Genomic DNA, 22912 nt, shown 5'->3' with positions numbered 1-22912 from the left:
CAGCAGGCTGGTGTTCTACGCCTTGAATGTAAACACAAAGGCAAACTGACCCAAGGACTAGTGCGGGAAGTGGACTATTTAACATGGAGGCGATCACTCCGTCAGAATCTGCAGTCAGTTTTTAGTTGCTGTATGAATTCGAACTCGGATATAATGCTGCAGCCGCAACCCAAAACGTTTGTGATGCGATTGGGAGAAGCACAGTGAAACACATCACAGCAACTCGTTGGTTGCAGAAACTTCGTGCAGGATGTAAAAATGCCCAAGATCAGCGAAGGCCCAACTACCCCAGGATAACAGATTCTGAGGGTATTTATGGCACACCATTGAAGAAAATCCATCAATCAGAACAGACAATTGTCAAATCAATTCATCATGTCCCAGGCTATTGTAGTGCGTCACGAACTTCCCAAAAGAGTGGATGTTTGCTGACAACTGCTTCAAAACCCGTATGATATGCGTTTTTCTGAAACGAATTGTCACTTGCGACCAAAAGTGGATGTTTTCCGAAATTCGAATGTGCAAAAACGGTAAGTGAGAGCAAACTTTTAGAACCGATCGTCAGAAAGGCCTTTTCGAGCATAAGTTCGTGTTATGTGTGGTGAAACTACAGGGAGTAAATCAGTTCGAGTTTGTTTCTATCGGTCCTTTATTCCGAACAGTTGGAGTGGATGTATACTGCATTACATCAAAAATAGCCTTCAGTGGTAAACCGAAAGCGCGCCCTGCTGCAAAACCACACCCGGGTCGAAAAACGCAAAAGAACTGGAGGAACTTGATGGCATCGAACTGATACCACACCCGGCACATAGTTTAACCTTGCCTCTTAGGATTACTACATGTTTCGGTCCTTGGCGCACTTCCTAAAATTACGATGCTTCACCAACCAGCAGGAGTTGGAAACAGCAGTGATTGACTCTAAGGGACTTCTTTGCCTCTAAGAGCAAGACATGGTATGGACGTGGAATTGACAAATTAAGAGGGACGAGACTGCAGACAGTCCAACAGCGAGAGGTTATAACGTGAATGTTAACTTGCTTTCATTGTATTTAATAAATATAGGTATTTTGTGTACCAAAATATTGTAAGGTTTATGACTCATCTGTGCATTATTACATACATTTAGGAATTTGCATAGCACGATTGCATGTATAAATGTAAATTCTGTATAAGTCGGCTCGAGTATTATTTTGTGATGCGACAATATTAACTACAATTGAATAATAGGGGCATGGTGCCTCAGTGCTAGAGCCCTTGCCTCTGGTGCGAATGATCCCTAGTTCAATCCCAGATCATGTGAGTTCATGGTGGAAAACATCGTAAGCGTGGTTTTCTCAGGGTTCTCCCGTTTCCTACCACATTTTCATTCTACGAAGCAATATTTTGCTAACAAGTAAGATAAAATACAGACCAAAGAGAGCCAAATAGTTTGTTTCGTATCTTTCAATCCACTCTGAAGATGACATATTAGATTTAAACTTAGTTTCATGTTATCTAAATCTTCCAAAATAAGTGTAAATCGTTCCAAGTTTAAAGATTTCCTGCATTTAAAAGTCTACTCCTTTAGCCTACAGAGCATAGTCATATCACGTAAAACGTAAAAGATTTAAGTTCATTTCTCTACTTGTTTATTTGACTACAGAATAGTTATGTATGTATAGATTGCATTTCTGAAGGAATACTACATTATTTCGTGCATATTGTGCTTCGAGAGTGGTGATAGCAGCGTATTTAAAAATTCATAAATCCGACGGTTGGCGCAGGATTTCCTGTGTCGGTGGATTGTATGCATTTGATATGTATTTCACGGAAAGCATAACAAAAAGTTATTCCTTTATTAATGTAATTGAGGAAGATGTAGCGTTGCTGATAATGTATGGATTAGGGTCAGATTCACCTCTTGCCTAAAGGATTGATCTATGCATAATGCATTATTTTGAGATCAGTTCGTTTTATGACGAAGATCACGCTTGGCATTGATGTCCACTTTCCTTCAAAGCTATTTTTGCTGTACCTGAGTTTGAAAATGTGCAAACAGAAAGGAATAAGTTGTGATGTGTGTATTCTGATATTGCGTGAATGAATGTAATAAAGATAGGTTGTGTTGCGAGAGGCATATATCGCATTTTCGCGCAGACTATGGGCATGCCAAGAGAGAGCTTACAGAATTTAAGAATATGCTGCATTAACATCTATGTGCATACTTCCGTGCAGCAGGAAGATTACAGTGAATAACTTTGATGTCTGTGATCATTAGTTCGATTTTGCGGTAGGGAACACAATATTTCAGCTTTGGCTCAACGGCGTGAGACAGTTTAGACGTAATTAAATTAATTAGAAGGTAGTAAACTCCTGTTGAGGAAAACAATAATGTTACAAATAACCTTTTTTGAACTGGAACGACACAGAAATTATCAACTATTCAGAGTATAAAAATAAATTGTATTAGTGTTTAAGTTGTGTTTATTCGTAGTATTAAAGTTTATATGTACTTATTTGTGCAGTGTAGATCCGCTACATATACTCGTAATGTAAGCATAGGCCTATATGTTACATATGCTTTTGTATGTATTTGTTAAGGGAGACAAGTTTAGTTTTAATAATAATAATAATAATAATAATAATAATAATAATAATAATAATAATAATAATAATAATAATAATAAGACATTTTTCTCTGAAGTGCTGTCTTCTTTAGATATTTCTTCGTTGTTTCTCAGTTGCAGTTTTTGCATATGTTCTTCGCCAAAATTAACACCACTGCTGTCTTTTGTTTTTCGTTCTCAAAAAGTTTTCCAAATCTTTCTCTGAATTAATATCTTGTTTAGATTTTTCTTCGTTTTTTTTATTTCATATTTTCCTCGCCTAGATTAACGCATTGTCCTTTTTCCGCTTTAACCACTTTTGTAAAACGTTTTCCGATATTTTTCAATTGCAAAGTAGGTTCTTATTTCGACACCCAAAACACGTATAACTTAAGCAAATTTTCTGAACTGCTCTAATTGATCAAACATCAGAGATTGTTGTGACATAGTTACACGCTACAACAATATCATGCCGCGAGCGGGGCGACGGCACCAGGCGCCAAAGTAAGGGGGCGCAAAATTCGGGAGGAAAATGCATATACACATATATAAAATGGGAGGAATAATGTAGTAAAAAGTGCTCAAAATCAAGGAAAAGCACAGTTTATTTTTGAAAATTTTATTACGCTTTCGCCAAACATGGTGGTGCTTTGCGGCTAGTCTATCGACCTCACATATACCGGGCGCCGTCGTATACTCTTGTCCCGGTTGCTGATTTTCCACGCCATGGCGCTACAAGTCTTTACTATTGTTTTCCACCCACTTCTAGTACACACTTTTCTTCAATTACGGTATTTTCCATCTGAATGAAAAAAAAGGAGGAATTTTTCATTTTTACATTTTTCTTTTTGTTTGTAAGTTAAGTAAACTGGCTGCTAAGCATTTATCGAAATCAATTCATCTCCGCTTTCTTTGATGCCAATTGCGGCTAGGAGTGAGTGGTATTAAATCGAGGTTTCCTGTTGTAGTTAATCCTATTGGGAACGGTGATGAATGATTCAAAATAGACGATTACAGGTCACCTGTTTTGTTAATTTTTTTTTTTATCGAGGTCAGTGATTTGTTGGGTTCAAATATGTCTATTTGCTCTTAACTCTTGAACTGTTAAAAATTGATTTTTTTTTTTTTTTTAAATTTCCTTTTATGATTAGAAAGGAACTGATTCTTTTTCGATGTCGCCTTGCTCAGTCTGCAAACTTTGGCTTTGGGTCAAACAAGACACATGAAAACTGTGGTCATTGCTATGTCAAACACTAGAACAGTAACTTCAATGTCACCATATGCATATAGGCCCTGCTTACGTTCTTTCCTTTCTTGCCTGTGAACAGTGGAATTCTTGGAAAACTCGAATTCCATACCCCCAAAATGCAAACATTTTTAAAGAATAAAGACGACGTTGGCGCACACAGCTTGTCTAGGAACTGTTTAGTGATATATTTTGTTTTGAAATAGAGTACATGAAAGACATCTTTGTTTGTTCCAAGAAAAAATTAACTAACTAACTAACTCTATGGCCTATGGAACTCGGAGGTTCAATGCCGCGTTCACAAAAGCTCTCCATTGACTTCTATTCTTAGCTAATTGGATCCAGTTTCTACTTTGTATTCCTAACTTTCCATCTTAATATTGTCTTCCCATCTGCGCCTAGGTCTTCCTAATGGTCGTTTTCCGATTGGTCTTCCAGTCAAGACTTTGAAAGCGTTTCTACTTTCTTCCATTCTAGCTACATGACCTGCCCACCTAAGCCTCCTAGACTTGACGACCCTAACAATGTTGGGTAAACCGTATAAATTATGTAGTTCCTCGTTATGAAGTTTCCGCCATTCCCCATTCCCGTTCCTCTTGGGTCCGAATATTCTTCTCAGGATCTTGTTCTCAAGTACTTTCAGTCTATGTTCTTCCCTCAGAGTAAGCGACCATGTTTCGCAACCATACAGAACAACAGGCATGATTAATCATGCCAAGAAAAATTTACAAACATCAAAGTACCTGTCGGAACTCTTTGAGGGAGAGGGCGCTGAATCCTCTTCCCTACGCCACTGTGCACATCTGTGTTTAAAAACTGACCACCCGTCTGTTACGAATGTCTTATTCTCATAACCTTACGCAGAACAGATTAGAGAGCTCTAAAGTTGCTAAGTACCTGTGCCATATTTGTCAGTGTTTTATCAAGTTTTCTTGATATCTGGAGGGAATCTAAAGCTGTAGGTGTGATACGTATTAATAAAGTACGTGCCACACCTGTATCTTCAAAGTTTGGAGAGATTTGTAGAATTCTGGGGTGAAATTTTCCCCCTCTAACATGTCTGGATAAAACATGTTCGTTGTTCAGCCCATTCATTTATATGTTAAATTATTTTTCTATATTCTTTGAAATGAGCTGGAATTTTAATGGTTTGATTTTACTTGTTCCTCTTTAAACTCAACCCATTAACATTGCTGTTATCAGGTTGACTTTCTTTTTTTATCGTGGTTCTGCAGATTTCTTCTTTCCCTGCTTGTGCATTTAGGTCCCGTGGTATTATTTTAATATACATTTGCACTTTGCTTATTTCTTTATCTAATTTATTGTACAATTGTTCCTTTTTCGTCCGTAATTGCCTCTTCCGTTGGGGAGTACACACTGAATATTGTCGTATTGAAGAAAAATCCTTTTATTCTTAGGCTACACATCCTGTCATTGATTAATGGTGATTTCATTACTTGTGGTGGTAGCGGCTTTTGTAACAAAAACTCTGTGCCTTTGATGTTCATGTTTCCTCCACTGTACACCAGTATATGGTTCCCTGTTCTAATTATTCAATTTTCTTGCCATCGTACTTCCTGTAATGCACAGCTAACTCCTCCTATTATTATTTTTTAGTCTCCTATTATTCCTATTATTTTTTACTCCTATTATTTTTAGTTTCCTGGGTTTGTTTAAGATTCTAATGTTTCATGTGGTTAGTTATCTCCCGTTTCCTTCTCATTATCGTCTGCCATTCTGATTCCAAATTTTTATTCCAGTTCCGAGGATGGGCAAGGGTATCTACAGTAATTAAATCTTCTTTCTTACATTCAGCCCCCAAGCTGGAGAACCAGGATTTTCTGTCAGAACTTTCTTCCTTATCTCTATTGTCCGCAATGCTTATTCGTCGGGTTATTCCTGCTCATTTCGCAGCTAAAAAACATGTCTGAAGGACTTCCCACTATCCGCAACCTGTGGAAACGTCCGGTCGTATCCGGCATGCGTAGACCTTTTTGGTTCTGGGGTAGAATATATTAGAACGAGTTGAAATTAGTATTAGAAGGACTACGTCAGACGAACTTTGAACTGCACTGCGAATTAATATGTGTATTGGTTGGTATTGACAACTTGTAACTTTGTGATTCTTGCGACAGCCTGAATTATTATCTCACACCTTCTCGAGAAAAGTGACACAAGTCAAAAAACCTAAAGGTCCAAGTTCGTATTCCACGCGAGAAAAATGACATAACACGAAATTTGTCATTTTTGTTCTAATACACTCCGATTTTGGGATAATTTTAAAGCTATAATTACAACACTTTTACACATAAAGGAAAAAAAAAAACATTGTGATTATAAAATAACTTTAAAACAAATTACGAGTTGTCATTTTTCTCGTGAGGGATATGAACTTGGACCTTTAGGTTTTTTGACTTGTGTCACTTTTCTCGAGAACGTGCGATCTGTATATTTCTTAAGTATATAGAACCAGGTTCTTTAGTCGCATAGCATAGCGGAAAAATAGAACATTATATAACAGGAGGTAATATTAAGAATTGAGTTAAGAGAGAAAATTGAATTACGTCAATTTATGAAGCTATCATGAAATTAGAAATGTTTTATGTTTGTTTGCTCAGAGCTTAATGTTCCTTTTCAGCAGCAAGATTATATGAAACCTTTCTCGTCCTGAAGGCGAAAACAGTACTCATTCACAGGGAATCAAAAATAAAGGCAGCCTTTTGCTTTTACGTGAGACATAACGTTAATCTTTATGATAATGAGATCTGATAAATCGACAATGAAAATATCGTGGTAAACAGCACCAAAATCGAGTTGTGACAAATAACGCCGTGGCAAACTACACGCCACCTATTAAATGTTGTTCCTAGTATTCGTTATCATCTCTCCACCTGTCCCCCTTCACTTCGTCTACGGTGCACCCTTGACTCTTCCTAGCCAACGTCGTCTTATGAGTCCCTGGGTAAAGCAATGGGCAGAGCCCCCACGACTAGCTTTTACGCGTAATATATGTAATTCTGCTCATGGGGTACCCGGGCAAATGATCATCGGGACCATGCGTGAAGCCAGCCCTGTTCCCAGCCTATTAATGTCTTTCAGGCTCATTAATAGCCTCTCACTACTTCCATTCCTTTAGCCATGTCTTTTGATTCACCCTGTATATCTCCGGTCGGATAGACTTATTTCTTGCCTATTCTTAGAGGAATCACATGGTTAAATCTGGACATACATTTGTACATCATTGTGTAGAATACCTAACGTTGTCCCTTGCTGTATGCAGAAATAGACTTCATAAAGAAAGTATGCGAGCAAAGCTTTAAAAAAAATGTTCATATAAACTAATGTATTTAAGAAATTTTAGGGCTCGGTTGTGTGAAATTTTCTTTTCAAATTTAAAGATGTGAGGTGAGAAAAGTTTTCGGGCGGAAGCTGGATAATTATTGGGTTTAAAGTGTGCCATTCCGGCATTCGATTGGTGGGACAAAAAGAAAAAAAAAAAGAGGACCGATCGTGGAATTTGAACCTAGGATTACAAGAGGAGAATGTTAAATTATTCATATACATGTGCGTATACTCCTGGCACGTTTACACCTCAAATATACAAAAGAACAAAGTTAATATTGTATAACTAAATAATTTGGTGTTACATACAGTATAGCAGGGCTTTTGTGCCCCTTCGTGCTCAACTCGCTAACGGATGCTCTTTCTGTGCACGCAGTTCCGCGTTCAATTTTCAGTGGCCGCATTTGTGTGCAATACAACCTCGAATGGTGAGTAACTGTTTAAATCCATATCTATATAATCTATAGGCGAGTTCGATTTGTGATGGGGACGGGAATTTTGATATTGACGCAGCATTGTATGGTAATTGAATTAAGAAATAGGAAGACTGGTGTGGAAAACAAATAATAATAATAATGATAGTAATAATAATAAAATATTTAAGACGATGTGTTAAGTCATACAGTTGAAGGTGCACCATTTAGCCGGCCATATACCCTTTGGTGAGTGTAGCGTCGGTTTTAGCTTTATAGTGACTTTATATGGCTAAGAACAGAAACTCCTGACAAAGACAAAACTCTAGGTCAGATGAATTAGTGTTTGAGTATTTCTTAATGAATAAAAGTCAGTATCATTTCATTGTTAAGATGAATAGGAGCATTGCAATATGAGGGAAAGTGGGATATTTGTTCGCACTATAATTTTTCTTAACTTCGATGTTTCCCCCATAGTTTGATAGATAATAATCTACACGTTTACTGTACATTATTTCTCATTTTCAGACTTAAAAGAAAAACGTAAGTGATTCGTGGAACAGTATTCTAAATAATAATAATAATAAAAAAAATTGAGAGCACTGAAGGTGAGGTTTCTCTCGGATTTCGGAAGATTATTTGTGGATTTCTTTCTGATTTTACTGGACACTTCAGAACTCAGTTCTACTTGTAAGTTAGTGTGACGCGTGGACGATTTTAAAATTGATTCTAAGCTGTGTTGTAATACACATAAATGAAAGCGAAACTCGTTTATATTTTCAAGTTACGAAGTGTAACCGTATATCTAAACATGTTAAGTGAAAGCATTCTTATAAGTTGTCGTAGAAAGTTGAGGACAAAATGTTTTTTTTTTACTTTCTTTGTAATCACAATTACAATTGCTAACGTCAGTGGTTTCTCTCGAAACAAAATTACAAAGTTCTCTCATAAAGATAAGCGTTTAGGAGATGAATTCCAACAATTAAGAATACTTTCCCCTTTGAAGAGGAAAAGTCCAAGATATAAACTAGCCATTATACAGGGTGATAGTGCAAAACCGAGAGGAAGTTCATGAATATTTCCTATCGTGGAACAACTAACGAACTAAATAAATATAGTAGAACCCCTCTAATCCGTCACCTTTGGGACTGGGGTATGGTCGGAACGCAAAAAAGATCGGATTATCAGAAAATACAGAAAAATACCGATTTACAGTAAAATAAACAATCTCTGAACTCAGAAATGACTGTATTGTTCTCTACAGTAAAAACCAACGAACAGTAAGCACTAAAACCCGCACAGTACAGTACAGAAAACAAACACAACGAAAAAAACTATATAGGAGATGACGGAGCACTAAACCAGATATATGGTAACATCAAGTAAACAACGATGTCGCGATGGCAGTAAACGACAATGGACAGGGCCGGATTTCCCAATAGGCCCGGGCCTGTGGGCGCAAGCTCCCAGGGGGCGCACAGACGAGAGAAAAAAAATTTAAAAAATATCTAGAAATAAAAATAAATAGCCATAACTTAACATATTTTTTAAATTGATTAAAAAAATCAGGCTAATAAAGCATTCTGATTTTGAAGTTCATTGGAACAAATAATTATTGGTAAAGTTAAAGATAAAATTGCATCGTGGAGTGGTGTTTAAGCAATTAACATGTAGGTTTGATATAATTTTTTAATGAAGGTTTTTAAGAAAGTAACTTTAACCAGACTAGGGGGCGGAAAAAATTATTGGGCCTAGGGGCGCCAAAATGCTAAATCCGGCCCTGACAATGGACCTCGTGAGTCACCGACGAGTCGGGACAAGTTCTGCGCGAGTAGGTTCGGATCAAGTTCTGCTCGAGTAGGTTTGGATCAGCCGAGTGCGGACGAGAGGGGTTCTACTGTACATGGAAATCAAAAAACACTTCGTTTAGAAATTACAGATGTCAGGTATTGTAGGTGACAATTGTAACAAATAATAATTTCTGTAGAATCAACGTGCAGTAGTTATTGCGGCCTGGGTTGCAACGTGTCTTTGACGAACCTGTTTCACCACCTATCGTCTTATTGTTGCATACTTTACATCTCCTGAGCATACAGTGACGTCAGATTTCCGTATATATTTTTAATTAGCTCCAACAGTATTTAATATCTATCTAGAAGATATAGTGAAAAAGAGCCTACATAATAAAGACGGCATTTCAGTAGGAGGTAGAATGATTAGGTGCATACAGTTTGCAGATGATATGACGCTTGTTGCGGAATCTGAAGAGAAAATCGATGAGGAAAGGCTGTGAAAAATCTGGAATTAAAATAAATGTTAGAACTACAAAATACGTGGCGATTGGAACGAAGGGGTCGGTGTCAAATATAGAAGTAGGAGGGGAGAAAACAGAACAGGTGACTAGTTTTTGATACCTGGGTAGTATTATTAGTAATGATATGAAGTACGAACGTGAAATAAAACCAAGGATAGGAATAGCGAAAAGAGCCTTTAGAAGGAAGAAAACACTATTTTGTAGGACCTTGAATAAAGAGTTAAGAAAAAGACTCATAAAAGGCTTCGTTTAAAGTATTGTACTGTATGGAGCAGAAACATGGAGATTACGCAAAAGTGATTAAAAACGAATGGAAGCTTTCGAAATGTGGGTGTGGAGAAGAGTGGAGAGAATTAGCTACGTTGAGCGGAAAACGAACGAAAGCATGTTTGAAATGATGGGCAAGAAAATAACAATTTTAGATATTACTAAGAAGAGTAAGAGAAACTGGTTGGGACATTGACAAGAAGGAACTGATGTATCATGAGTGATGTGCTAGAGGGTATGATGAAGGAAAGAGAGGGAGGGAGCGAAGGAGATTAAAATTAATAGACGATATCAAAATAGAAAAATCACGTGAAAAAGAAGAGGTTAACAGAAGACGGTGGAGCATGGAAGTGACCTGCCAATACTGGCAGAATACCTATGATGATGATTGTGAAATGAATCCAATCCAAGAAAATTAATAAAATTTATGTTTTAAGTGTTTTGTTCTGTTCTTAAATTACCTCTAGAATTGGTGTTTACCCATGAATGCTCACTGAACGTCTTTGTTCTCTACGAATTTCACGTAATAGCGAGAGATTGGCAGCGAGGAGAATTCAATCGTAGGATTGTACTTACTAAGATATCTACGTGGGAAGAATGTTTGTTATGTGAAATAGATTCAAGCCTACATATGCAAACTATAAACATAACCAAGAAAGTTCTGACGCTTTTTCATCCACTACTTTCGAACATCTATATGTCACCTAAGCTTACCTGGAAGATCAAAAATAATTTCCATCAGCATCGACACACTTTCTGCCAGCGTTCTGGAAGGCCAGGATTCCATCGGGTAGAACTTGGTGGGCCGTGAAGCGAAGAAGGTATCAAGTGCATTTTGCACCTGTACTACGGATTTGAACTGGCGTCCTCTGAGGTGATTGTCCAAGGAATGGAGAAGGTGCAATGTCCGGGGAGTATGGCAGATGCAATAGTGTTTTCCATCCAAGGCGTAGGAAGATGTCCCGAGTCATCCTGGCCACGTGGGGTTTAGTGTTGGCCTGTAACAGGAGGACACCTTTGCGATTCACAAGCGCTGGCTCCAGTGTTTTGATTTTTTCTTGAAGACGAAGTTGCATTGATGCTCCGACAAGCTGGTAGGAGTTCCCGATGCACAATGCTGCGAGCCGTCTAGCAAACATAGAACCTTCTTCTGGTGCAGTGCTGGTTTCGGCTGTTTTGGAACCGGTTCATGGGATGTTGACCAATGATGACGACACCGTGAGGCTTCGTACCGGACCCACTTCTCATCACATATCAGCTCCCTGTCCAGAAATGGCTCCTTCCTCATACGAGACAGCAAAGAAACACAGGTGTCTGCTCGCGTTGCCTCCTGGTCCAGAATCAAATCATGTGGGACCCATCGACCCAACTTGTACTTTCCAAGTTGATGAAAGTGCTTCCGAGTGGTTTCTCCACCCACATTGAGTTGTAGTCCTAGTTCCTCATATGTCTGGCTACTGTTCGCCTCAATTACTGCCTGAAGATCTTCATTTTGTACATGTGTTGGTCTTTCGGCATGTGATGCGTCTTGGAGTGTTTCGTTACCGTCCTTAACTTGTAGTCACGAAACCCTTACGAAAGGCCTGGCATACCTTCCGCCCCACTGCAACGGCGTTTGACCGCAGTTTGAATCGTACATCATTTACGTCCTTATGACGCTCTGTGGAGGTCCCATGTTTTCTCTGCCTTTACGAAAGTTTACGGTGTAACTGAACTGCCACAACCAAGTAGTATGTGGATGTACTCACACCAACAGCTGACCTTCACCTTATCTCCATTCGTCTTCAACTCATGGTATGAGGGCTAATTGAACACAGACCTCCACAAAAAAGCGAAAGAACTTTCTTGGTTGCTTTTATGCAATACAGACAAACAAAATCGTGAATAAAATTAAACATTTGATGACGTCCTTCAATTTATTAAACCATTATTCAAATAATACATTTTTAAATATCTAAATGTATTGTTCAAACAATTCATTTATTTTATTCGAATATTTGGACAATATCAGCACTAAAATGTTTGATCATAGTTTTATCCACCATAATTCACCACAGAATTCCATTGATTATTACATCATGGCACCATCCAATGTAACATTGCCATTATTGATGTGGAATGTACGTCTGGGTTATACATATTCCATTGATTCAGTGCAGATTTTAATAACTTTTTGTGCTTTATCTATAGTCGTATAATTACATGTAGAAATGTTCGGTATATGTGTAATAAAACTGGGAAACCATTCATTAAAATCATTACTGTAATTAAAAATAATGCGAATTTTAAAAGTTCATAAAATAAAAACTGTAATCATTAATCAAGTGAAAGAGTTGGGAAGAATACATTTCTCTCTTTCCCGGACATAGAGTATCAATGTGTGAGTTGTTTTCTTTCCTCTATGTGTTTGTAAATTAGAGCTTCCACAGAGCAAACAAGGAAATGGTTGCATGCCAAGTTCCGACTGTGTCAGTAGGCTTGAAATATCGCTTCCCAAGATAGTCATGCTTCAGGTGTTTTCAATTCATGTGCGGTAGATTAGAAAGAACAAGATGTTAGTTTACTGTACAACGCAGGAGAGAAGCCATAAGGAATTGTGTTACTTACGTCTAATAACCTTGATGATTGTTGCTGTTTCTCGCTGCAGTTGGTTGCAATACATAAAAGCAGTACCTCAAGTGTTGTATTTTTTTTCCCGTCTGAATTGTGTTTGTTTATGTATGTGGATGTTTGTTGTTTAACTCAAAAGCAGTGCCGGATTTACGTGTAAGCGAAACAAGCTATAGCTTAGGGCCCCACACGTTTGGGGGCCCCCCAAAATTCAAGAAAAACTGATTGTAATGTAATTTCGAAATAATAACAAAAAGCAAATAAGATAAAACGCACATACAACAATAGTATTTTGTATTGTTATGTACTAGGTTTTTATGAAGCAAGTAATAGGGCTTTATTTTTCAGCCCCACTGCTAATGAGGCCCCTGTTATTCAGCCACCTTCTAATAGAGTCCCCGTTTCCCAGCCCTGCTTCTAATGGGCTCTTGTTTTCATGTAGATATTCTTTAGATCCATAAATTAGTATATGGCATATATTAAAACCTAAAAAGGCTTCATTTTGTTCTTTTTTTTTTTAAAAAAAAAAAGTTTAACGTATAAAGGGTCCCTTTCAATAGCTTAGGGCCCCATCAAACTTAAATCCGGTACTGCTCAAAAGAAACCCAGCGAATAATGTACGCATACATGAAACATATCAAACTCATAGGTCAAACTGCATGGGTTTAAGTCATTAAAAGGGTGTACGTTTAGCTAATCCCCACTTTGTTTTAATTTTGGTGAATTTCTAGCGTCAATAACTTTCTTCGCTAGGTTAAAATAAGAAAAATTAGTAATAGGCCTATGTGCCATTAGTCAGTCACTTTTTACTATTACTAAAGCGCTCTCTGTTATCTATAATTTTTATATATATTCCTTCCCCCAAGTTATGGGGTTGAATTTGGATTTAAACGGCATCGGAAGTGTCACTGTTCATGTCAGCGATCCTGAAGGCTATGAATTCGGCACTGATGTCGGCCATTTTCGATCATATATATATATATATATATATATATATATATATATATATATATATACTTCTCCCCTACGTTGCACCAAAGTCAAAGTGAAATGATAAAAACCATCCCAGGCCCAAACCTCATCTATGTTGAAAATATGATCGAGTTCGGGTGGTTCAAGAGTTATTAAGCCAGCAACATAGTCACTCTCATTTTTATTTATATAGATTTAAAGAAAATGTAGAAAGCAGTCAGATAGTACCTATAAAATGCTATAAAAATGAGTTAGTAACTGTTTCCAAACCTCTCTTTATAGACGAGAAATTTGCTCCGCAGTTATTACGTCGTAATTGGTTGAATTGAAGTTTAACGTCCCTTTCAGGACCGGGGCTATGTAAGACGTAGACCGAACTACTTAAGCTCCCACCAGGAATTGAATCTGACTCCTCCGCGCCGATGGCATGAATGCTTATCATATAGTTATGAATGAGCTCTTTAACGTATTAAACTCTGTTCGGCGTAAGCTCTAAACTGCGATAAACAAAACCACGTGAAACTAAATCTCGCTGATTTGCTGTTGGCCTACCGACTCTTGTACTCCTCCACAAAATAGTTCATATGATTTGATTACTGCTTCTACCATGAATCTCCATATAAAACTACTACATTATTATAAATGACAAAAAATAATACGGATTATCTAATGACACTGCAATCGAGTATGGTTAATGAAACAATAGAAATAAACACTAAGCATGCGCAGTAATTATGGCGCCAATTCAACTGTGGAGGCGTGTTCTACTTTTAAGTCTGAAAGATGTCTTACATGAATCCCGGTTCAGCGAGTGTTGTGGTGAAACATCAACAAGGTAAACCTTTACTCACTAAGCAACAATTGTTTACCAGCGAAATTCATATATATATATATATTTTTAATCTTTCGAGTCTTTTTTTCTTTCTTTCCTGCTACTGCTGTAAGTATCTGGACAACACGAGACAGTATTGTCAAAATGTACGTGTATAATTTGCTCCTCCCTGTGGGAAGTGGGAGTGATACATCACTAGCCAATCGTATTTGTGACAAGCGGAAGGATACAAATATTTTGTTTATCGGAGTTTAAAACTTACGCTGAACAGGGAATAGTTGTTGGACACCTAAATTTATACGGAATATGAAACATCTTGGAAAAAATAATATTAATTCATGTAATAGCATTTTGCAGCTATACACTTTTACTAATATACTGATATATATTAGTAAAAGTGTTTAGCTGCAAACTGCATGAATTAATATATATAAAATATCGATTTAATAGAAACATCTGGAGTTGGAAGTACATCTATCTGGGCTGGCTATGCTCAGGTGCTATTCAGTAGCGTAGCCAGGATGTGTGTTTGGGGGGGGGGCAAGTGCTGTTATAGGTACATATAGAAAAATTACAAACAAAAAAATATATACAAAATTACAAATATCAAAGTACCAAAGTACATTGTCGGACCTCTTTGGGGGGGCCCGGCCCCTCTGGGCCCCCCTTCCCTACGCCACTGGTGCTATTAGAGAAAATTCCATACTACGTCAAGATGAACTGGGCTGATGATCATATAAAATGGGCGACTCATATCCTTAATTTATTTGCTTTTTTTTTTTATCTGGGAATCGTGATTTTTTTGAAGTTTTTATTGTAACTGCACTTACTCATTAAGTTAATATGGAAAATACAGTAACATAAATTTGCGATGTTTACATTTACACAGCTCTGTATAATATTATTAGGCCTGTGCATTGACTGAGACAACAGCGCGGTCAATGGTACTGCTACAGTGCAAACTTAACAATAGTCTAGTGTTGCCAGATCTGGAGATTTAAAAAGTACTAAAGCAAGAATTGAACTAGTATCGAAAATATTAATTTTACTAAAACTATTGTCTGTTATGAACAGAATACTTAACAAACAAAAGTTTGATTGTATTATATAAAATAAATAATTTGCTACTTCATATATAAATATGAAAATAAAAAAGTAGCACATTCTTAATTATAGCCTGCCAATAATTAAAAGTCGCCCAAAAATTAACGTGTCGACCAATTTGAAATGTTAGTAGCAATGGAACTTAAAAAATCGCCCAATCAACTACTTGTAGCCCAATCTGGCAACACTGTCTCTGTTACGTTTTATAAACTAAAAGAAACCATTAGAAATGCAATTCTATGATGGTATATTAATGATGGAAGATATAAGTGGATTACCCCCAAAGAATCAATGAATGAGGTGTACATCCATGACAAAAACACCACACAAGCAAACAGGGTTCTAACTTGTCAGTGTGCGTACTGAAACGATCACTGAACCGGTAGCAGAGCAGTTACAACCACGAAAATTGGGGAGGATTTCTCTCGTATTGAAGGAAAGAAAGAAAGTTTAGAAATATCCTGTTCTGTACCACTAGATGTGATATGATAGACCGTGGAAATGGCTTTCAGCCTTTTAAAATACGGGAGATACTTGACGCCTAGAGTTTTGATGTATTGTAAATAGTTTCACCCAGGGTAGGATCCAGGGGGGAAGGGGATCGGGGCGATCTCCCCCCAGAAGAGGAAACTTCTTTTTATTTTTCCCAGCCCCCGCCAAGTGAACTTTGTGGTGGACAAACCGTGTGCGTGGGTTTTCTCGGGGTTCTCCCGTTTCCTGCCACTTTCTTCATTCCACTATTTCATTCATTACTCGTCATCATCGTCTCCTTTAGCCTAACCGGCATAACCGTGGGACGTAAAAGATTTCATTTTCATTTTTCTTTTTATTTTATATGTAAATAAAACCTATCCTCGAGTTGGCGCTCTTAAAAGTAGCTCTAAGTACCAGTATTACAAACCCACCGCCCTTTCCCCCAGAAGTCCGTTCTGGATCCGCCCCTAGTTTCATCCAGTAGGAATCGGAATATGAAAATAAAATACACTTTCTTGATCCTTTTTCTTAAACTGGATCATGTCTTGGTGGAGTTATTACGGAAAGAGTTACTCACGAAATATGAACAAAATGATAAAGAACTTTTTCTGAAAAGATGTTCAAAAAATACTAATTCCCTAAGTCTAGGTTTTTTTTTTTTTTTTCATGTGACGTGAATTACGGCATATTGTAGAATTATCATAGAAATATTTATTTATGAATAATGGCCAAAATCAATTGAAGAGTTTTTGAGGAAATTACTTATACCACATTGTAGAATTTTAAATGAAATATGAACAAAATCGCCCAGGTCGTTTTTGTAGAAATCGTCCGCAAATAATGCACTTCCAAGAGTACGCTTTCTGTTCTAGATTTTCTAAAGAACAAACTACTTATTCAATTAAATAAAATCATTTTTGGTACTCCATTCGTATTATTATTATTATTATTTTATTTTAACGTAACGTTTGAAATGTACTAACTGTGTTCATCGTCAGAGTTTTACTTATCAAAATTAATCGAGCGAGCCTGTAAAACTTGTCGTGTAGAATATAAGAGTCGGCGCTGAGGGAAATAATCTTTGTTTAATTATTTGGTATAGTCTTTGTTCGAAACCAGCACATTATTCATCATTATGGAGATATGAATAAGCATGAAATTAGTCAATAGCATGAATTAGAAATGTTTCATACATTTGAAATAAATGTTTCAAACACGAAATGTAATGCTATAAAGTTGATATTTCAGTTGCATCGGATCACCGGATTTGAGAAACGATCCTGGGTGACAAAAGTAGTGACCCAAGTGACTCGTGCTATCACTGGTGTTATTTAAATGGTTAAGTGTAAAACTTAAAATTAGCATCACTGGAATGATAGATTGAGAAATAGAAATATAATTTGTGGTAGTACATATATAAAAAACGGGTCAGTGTGGCATCACTAAGATACTCATTTGCGTACTCAGATTATTTTCACAAAGTACTATGACTTCTCTTCCTCTTCCCCCTCCCTCTTATATACACTGTCGTTTATGAAAATTGCAACACCAGGAAGGAATGATAGAAATGCGTTCAAACTCACGGGATTGTACGGAAGGGTATTACATATGATCTAGTGGAAAAGGCATGTGTGCACCCTCCAGTGCTTTTGGATTGATTTTCGAACTTCGGAGTAGTATACGAGAGCGATTTATGTAATACATAGATAGTAGAGGGTGGACAAGCAAACACGAAATGTATAGGTGTCATTATGCTTCGTTGACGTCAAAGGGCTCAATATAAACAAATGACTGCGTTGGAACGAGGCCGCGCAGTCAGCCTTCGAGAAGACGGCTTCATGTATCACAAAGTGGGTGATGCGGCGCTATATGACATGACGCCACAACAGTGTAAAGGCAGTGTGTGTTTCTTGGTGTAACTACATTTCTTTCTTTCTCTCTCTCTTTTAAGAATACGTACATTTTAACGTAGCTAGAATCAAACAATGGATATCGTAACAATGAGACCAAATCTTTTCGCATGGCCGTGGCAGATCATACAACTTCAGTCACAGTGTTTGTCCGAAGAACGGTAACGGATATGGACTTCTCTCCGTCGAGGGTTCGTTTGCAACTGCTGAACACTGGTCTGCTTCCACGCATACTCAAATGTTTACTTATGCTAACTACGGTAAACTAACTATAAGATATGCTCTCCCGTACATGAGAAAATTTACACATTCATATAGGAGGCTTCCAAAATTATGCTATGCGCAAGTATGGAAAGCTTTATGGAACGATTGCCCTATCCGCTGGTGTTGTTGCTAGCAGGCACGCCTTTAATTATCGTTTTCCACGCGCGCCTTTGTTTATTCTGCTGTTGTTATGTTTATCTTTTTTTGTGAATACTATAAATGGGTATCTTTACCTGTAGTATTCATTTCTGTAAATAAATAAATAATGCACGAAGTCCCGTGTTCGATTCCTAGTGAGGTAATTCTTTGAAATTTGAACGCATTATAGTGGTTCGGATTCCGTCTTAGATTGTCTTCATCTCATATAGGCTTGGTGCTCAAGAGGGACGCCTAATTCCAACCGAGTCCTTACAGAACGACTATCTGTCCGTCTGTCTGTTGACAGACATCAGAACAGGGACGATAGGAGATAGGGATATTTTTAAATAGGTTCAGAATCCCGATTCTATCTCCGCTCTTATGTATCTATTGTCATTCGAAATGGTGGGTTTCATGACTTCCGGCTTCAACATTGAATCTCCAGAGAGTAAAAGAAGTACAGTATAGCGAGAAATGCTTTTTTGATACAGATGTAGAATTCCCAAAATATGTTCCCGTTTCTGCCCTTACTCTGGTATTGAAAAGGAAAACGATATCTCTGCGGCTAGTTTAGAAGTCAATCATAGTTTCGTATTGTTAAAAAACTAATTTGTTTCGAGATACTATATATCTATCTATATCTATATCTATCTATCTATCTATCTATCTATCTATCTATCTATATATATATATATATATATATATATATATATATATATATATATATAATTCCGATAGTCGCACAAATGTCAGCTGTGTGTTTCTTGGTGTAACTACATTTCTTTCTTTCTCTCTCTCTTTTAAGAATACGTACATTTTAATCATAAATTTAAAGTATGGCATTTTATATGGCTGTTTTCTTTTCCTTACAGGATGATAATTTTGTGGTGTCAGCTCTTCTGTGTGCCGCCGAAGAAGGCAATATCAAGGGATTGGAGGAGCTTTTATCAATGGCAAATATTGATATCAACATAGCAAACAAGGTGGGTCAATACTAGTCATAAACTTGTGCAATCACAGTATCTTGTGTACAATTTTGATTAGTTGTAAACTATGGCTTTCGATGTTTGAACATCAGATTTTATGTTTAAATAGCTAATGCGATTTTCTTTAATAAAATGTGTAAAGACATGCAGTGAAGTACGTGTTAATGTTGAAATACGTACAGATACTTACCAATTTATTGGAAACATCTAAAAAAAAAAATAAATAAATAAATAAACTTGCGAGATTAATATGGCATTGAACCATTTTCACTCACAATAATTCTGATGTGACATGAAATGGAGTCATAAGAGGTAGTAAATAGCCCAGTCAATAAAGGTTTTTGCAAGGAAAAAATTTGGGTAAAGCTGATTTTCTCCCAAGTGATAGACCACTATAAGGGGAACATTTTCCTAAAAGTCCCCGCCCCTCCCCCTGGAGCTCTCCCCACCACGCCCCCTCAAAGTTAAAAAATGGGCGTTTTAGAAAAAAGGCCATATCTTCAAAACTAATGGACATATTGACATGCTTCTTTTTTTCTTGTAATCTGTGAAATGTGCTCTACAATTTCTTATTCCTTAAGGTTTTTCATTAACCTAATGGTTTCTTGGCAATTTTAACCTAAAGAGTAAAAATGAAAAAAATCGCCAGCGCCATTTTGTTTTTCCTCTTATATTTCCTTAGTGAGTTGTGGTATGGAAAAATGTTTCAAATAAATCTTAAAGAGCATAAAATTATCTTTCCAACGGTGTATATATTGTAGGGGTTACTCTTAAAATTAGCCATGTAGCGAGGTAAGTTTGAAAACGAGCGGGCTCAAATTTTCGCCTCAAATATCAGTAACTGTTTCATTTCGAAAGGAAAAAATAATAATAACAAAGCTTTTTTTTTCAAATAATAAACCACTGCATTTTTAGAAAAGCATTTTTGTTTAGTCCTGCCTGCCCTGTGAAGCTTTAACCCTTACTCTATCCCCATTACCATTCCAAATTTAAAAATAAGTGTTTCTGACAAAAGGTATTATCTCCAAAACTATTCAACACACTGATAATTTTCACATTCTGTTTTATTCTTAAAAAGTGATAAAATTATTTTATTTTATTTTCTATTTTTTTATAAATCTAATAATTTCTAGATAAACAAATAAACTATAAAAATTTGAAATATTTTGTTTTCTCTTCCTTTCCCTATTTTTTGCCTTGGATCTCCTCAGTCAATTAGCGTATGAAATTTTATCTATAACATTTTTTATTATGTTTACATCTTAATTTTGAACATGTCCGCTATGCTTACTGCAGTATTTTCAACTTAATCTTCCGTAGCTATACAGTATACTATTTAATTTTCGGATGATGATTCTACAAGTTCTTCCTCGGAATAGAAATGTGAATTTAGGCAAGACAACCCATACAGTGCTCACACGTTGCAGAGCAATCTATTTTAGTTATTTTACATTTACAGTATTGCCTACATCCCTGCTTACACGAACATGATATTATGCACAGAAGCTCGTCTGGTGCAAATGGCTTGGATGTGGGAATAGGTTTCAATGTCTTTTTGGAGCGTCCATTTTCTTTAATTAATTCTATCCTCCAACCCCATTCTGTGTCAGGAAGTTTATTTCCTAACCATTTCTGTACTTGCAAAAATACTCTGAGCGAATGTTCATTACACGCTTCAGAAGTTGGAGGTAGTTTGGCCAGGTCAAAGTTAGATCTTAGTCAGTGGTGCCCATCCCCCTCATGTCCATGACGCACCCCCCTCAATTGTCTATCCGTAGGTGTTCTTTCATGAAAAAAAAATCTTTTCGATTAATTTTTACACCCCCTCAAACGTATTTATATAGATTTTTACCCCACCCAAATATTTCAATGACGCAGTTTGCGTCATAGCCCCCCTTTGCGGGCACCCCTGTCTTAGTGAACTTTTCTTTGTGAAAGACAAAAATCTGTGGTATCGGGCTTCATTCAAATTTGAGTATTTTTCCAAATCATACGAAGCCAAAACTAATTTTTCACCTGTAGATAATTCTCCTTTAGATTTTGAAATATCCAAAAACACTCTGGCCCAGTTTTGAAATTCCGGTGATTTGAGCATATCTATTACTTTTAATTTGCCAATACCATAAAAACACGATGTCGTGTCACATCCTGTAAACACATGACAGAACAAAAGTAGTTGCCGGCAATCTCCAAACTTTTCAATCAATGTTTCGATCCTGAAGTACCGTGTGTTCGGAGTCACACCACCTTTCTCTTTACAGAAGTAAACAGAAGCACTTTCTTTCTCAGGAGGCAAAGCAGTAAGTAAGACTACCAGGTCTGTATCAGATCCTACAACAATAACTTTTGAAATAGTTTTCAACTGTTGAATGGCCGTCATTACAATGTCAACATCTGCGTCTTCCTCTGCTGTAATTACAGTCAATCCCCGTTTCGCGAGTTCAGACCCCAGAGCCAACGATAATCTCTTCTTATTGTTTCTATTACCTTAGAACTCGTCTTTTCCCGTGCCACAGACTGTTTTTTGACAAAAAAAAAAATAAATAAATAAATAAAAATAAAATAAATAAATAAATAAATAAATAAAAAATGTCTTGTGAAGATTTTTTCGCCGCTCTCCTGTTTTGTTCTTCATTTTTCGTGGTAGGCTCACTAGGGTAACCATCAAAAACAACGATAGATTTTTGACCATATTTATTAAGAACATGTGTACAGTAGTTATCTAAGACAGCTCCAAAGGTACAATTTTTTGGCCATGGCAGATGGTGAAGAAGAAACCCTCCGTCTACAATATATGTTGCATCCTTTACATCTAGTTCTTCGATGATTCCTTCTTCAAACACTTTCATCAAGGATGATTTTGTACCTTTTCGAAGAGAAACTTCGTCAAACAGAGCTGGTGGGCGTACTGCCAATTCATATTCGAAATATGTCTTTAATTTGCTGGCGCTATCACAGGCACACAATATCCGATTTAAAAGCTGTTGAGAATTGATATTGACCTCTTTTGATCTTACTCTTGCTGACTTCTGTGCTGCCTGTGTCTTCACCATATCGTTTCTGTGCAGAGTTCTTGGAAATTTTTACCTTTAATTTTGTTTATGGTAGACAAACCGACATCGTATGCTTGATCACAGTTTATTGAATCATCACAAACAAACCCAGTGGCCAAAGAGACCAGTTCACCAGACAACTTTGTAAAAGGATTGTGTTCTTGTAACCAAGCTGTAAACTTCTGTAAGTCTGACAAGTCTTTCTTCTTTCTGGATTCTCGTAGTTACACGTGCTGTTCGCTAAACTGCATTGCTGTTCCGAAAAAATCTTCTACAGCCTCATGGACTTTGAGAAAGAATGGTGTTCCAAGTACCCATTTTGAAAGAGTATTGTCAGTAATGATACGGCAATGTGTCAGTCCTCCAACAGATTTCATGGGTCGCATCAAATCTTGTTCTATG

At 37.0% G+C, this 22912-nt stretch overlaps 1 protein-coding gene across 4 annotated transcripts in view; it reads left to right on the top strand.

The window, feature by feature from the left end:
• LOC145676400 (death-associated protein kinase 1-like) overlaps positions 1 to 22912 on the top strand; it is a 397918-nt gene that overhangs the window by 265805 nt on the left and 109201 nt on the right. For all 4 annotated transcript variants that reach the window (XM_081747256.1, XM_081747257.1, XM_081747255.1 and 1 more), the window contains exon 10: positions 19344 to 19454. In XM_081747256.1, coding sequence (XP_081603382.1) covers positions 19344 to 19454 — 111 coding nt within the window. The remainder of the gene's footprint in view (positions 1 to 19343; positions 19455 to 22912) is intronic.

The sequence above is a fragment of the Thermobia domestica genome, unplaced genomic scaffold (genome assembly GCF_964235325.1).
Source record: "Thermobia domestica unplaced genomic scaffold, izTheDome1.hap1.1 HAP1_SCAFFOLD_149, whole genome shotgun sequence".
Classification (NCBI taxonomy): Eukaryota; Metazoa; Arthropoda; class Insecta; order Zygentoma; family Lepismatidae; genus Thermobia; species Thermobia domestica.
The sequence above is the reverse complement of the archived record's forward strand: the minus strand, read 5'-3'. Positions and strand labels throughout refer to the sequence as shown.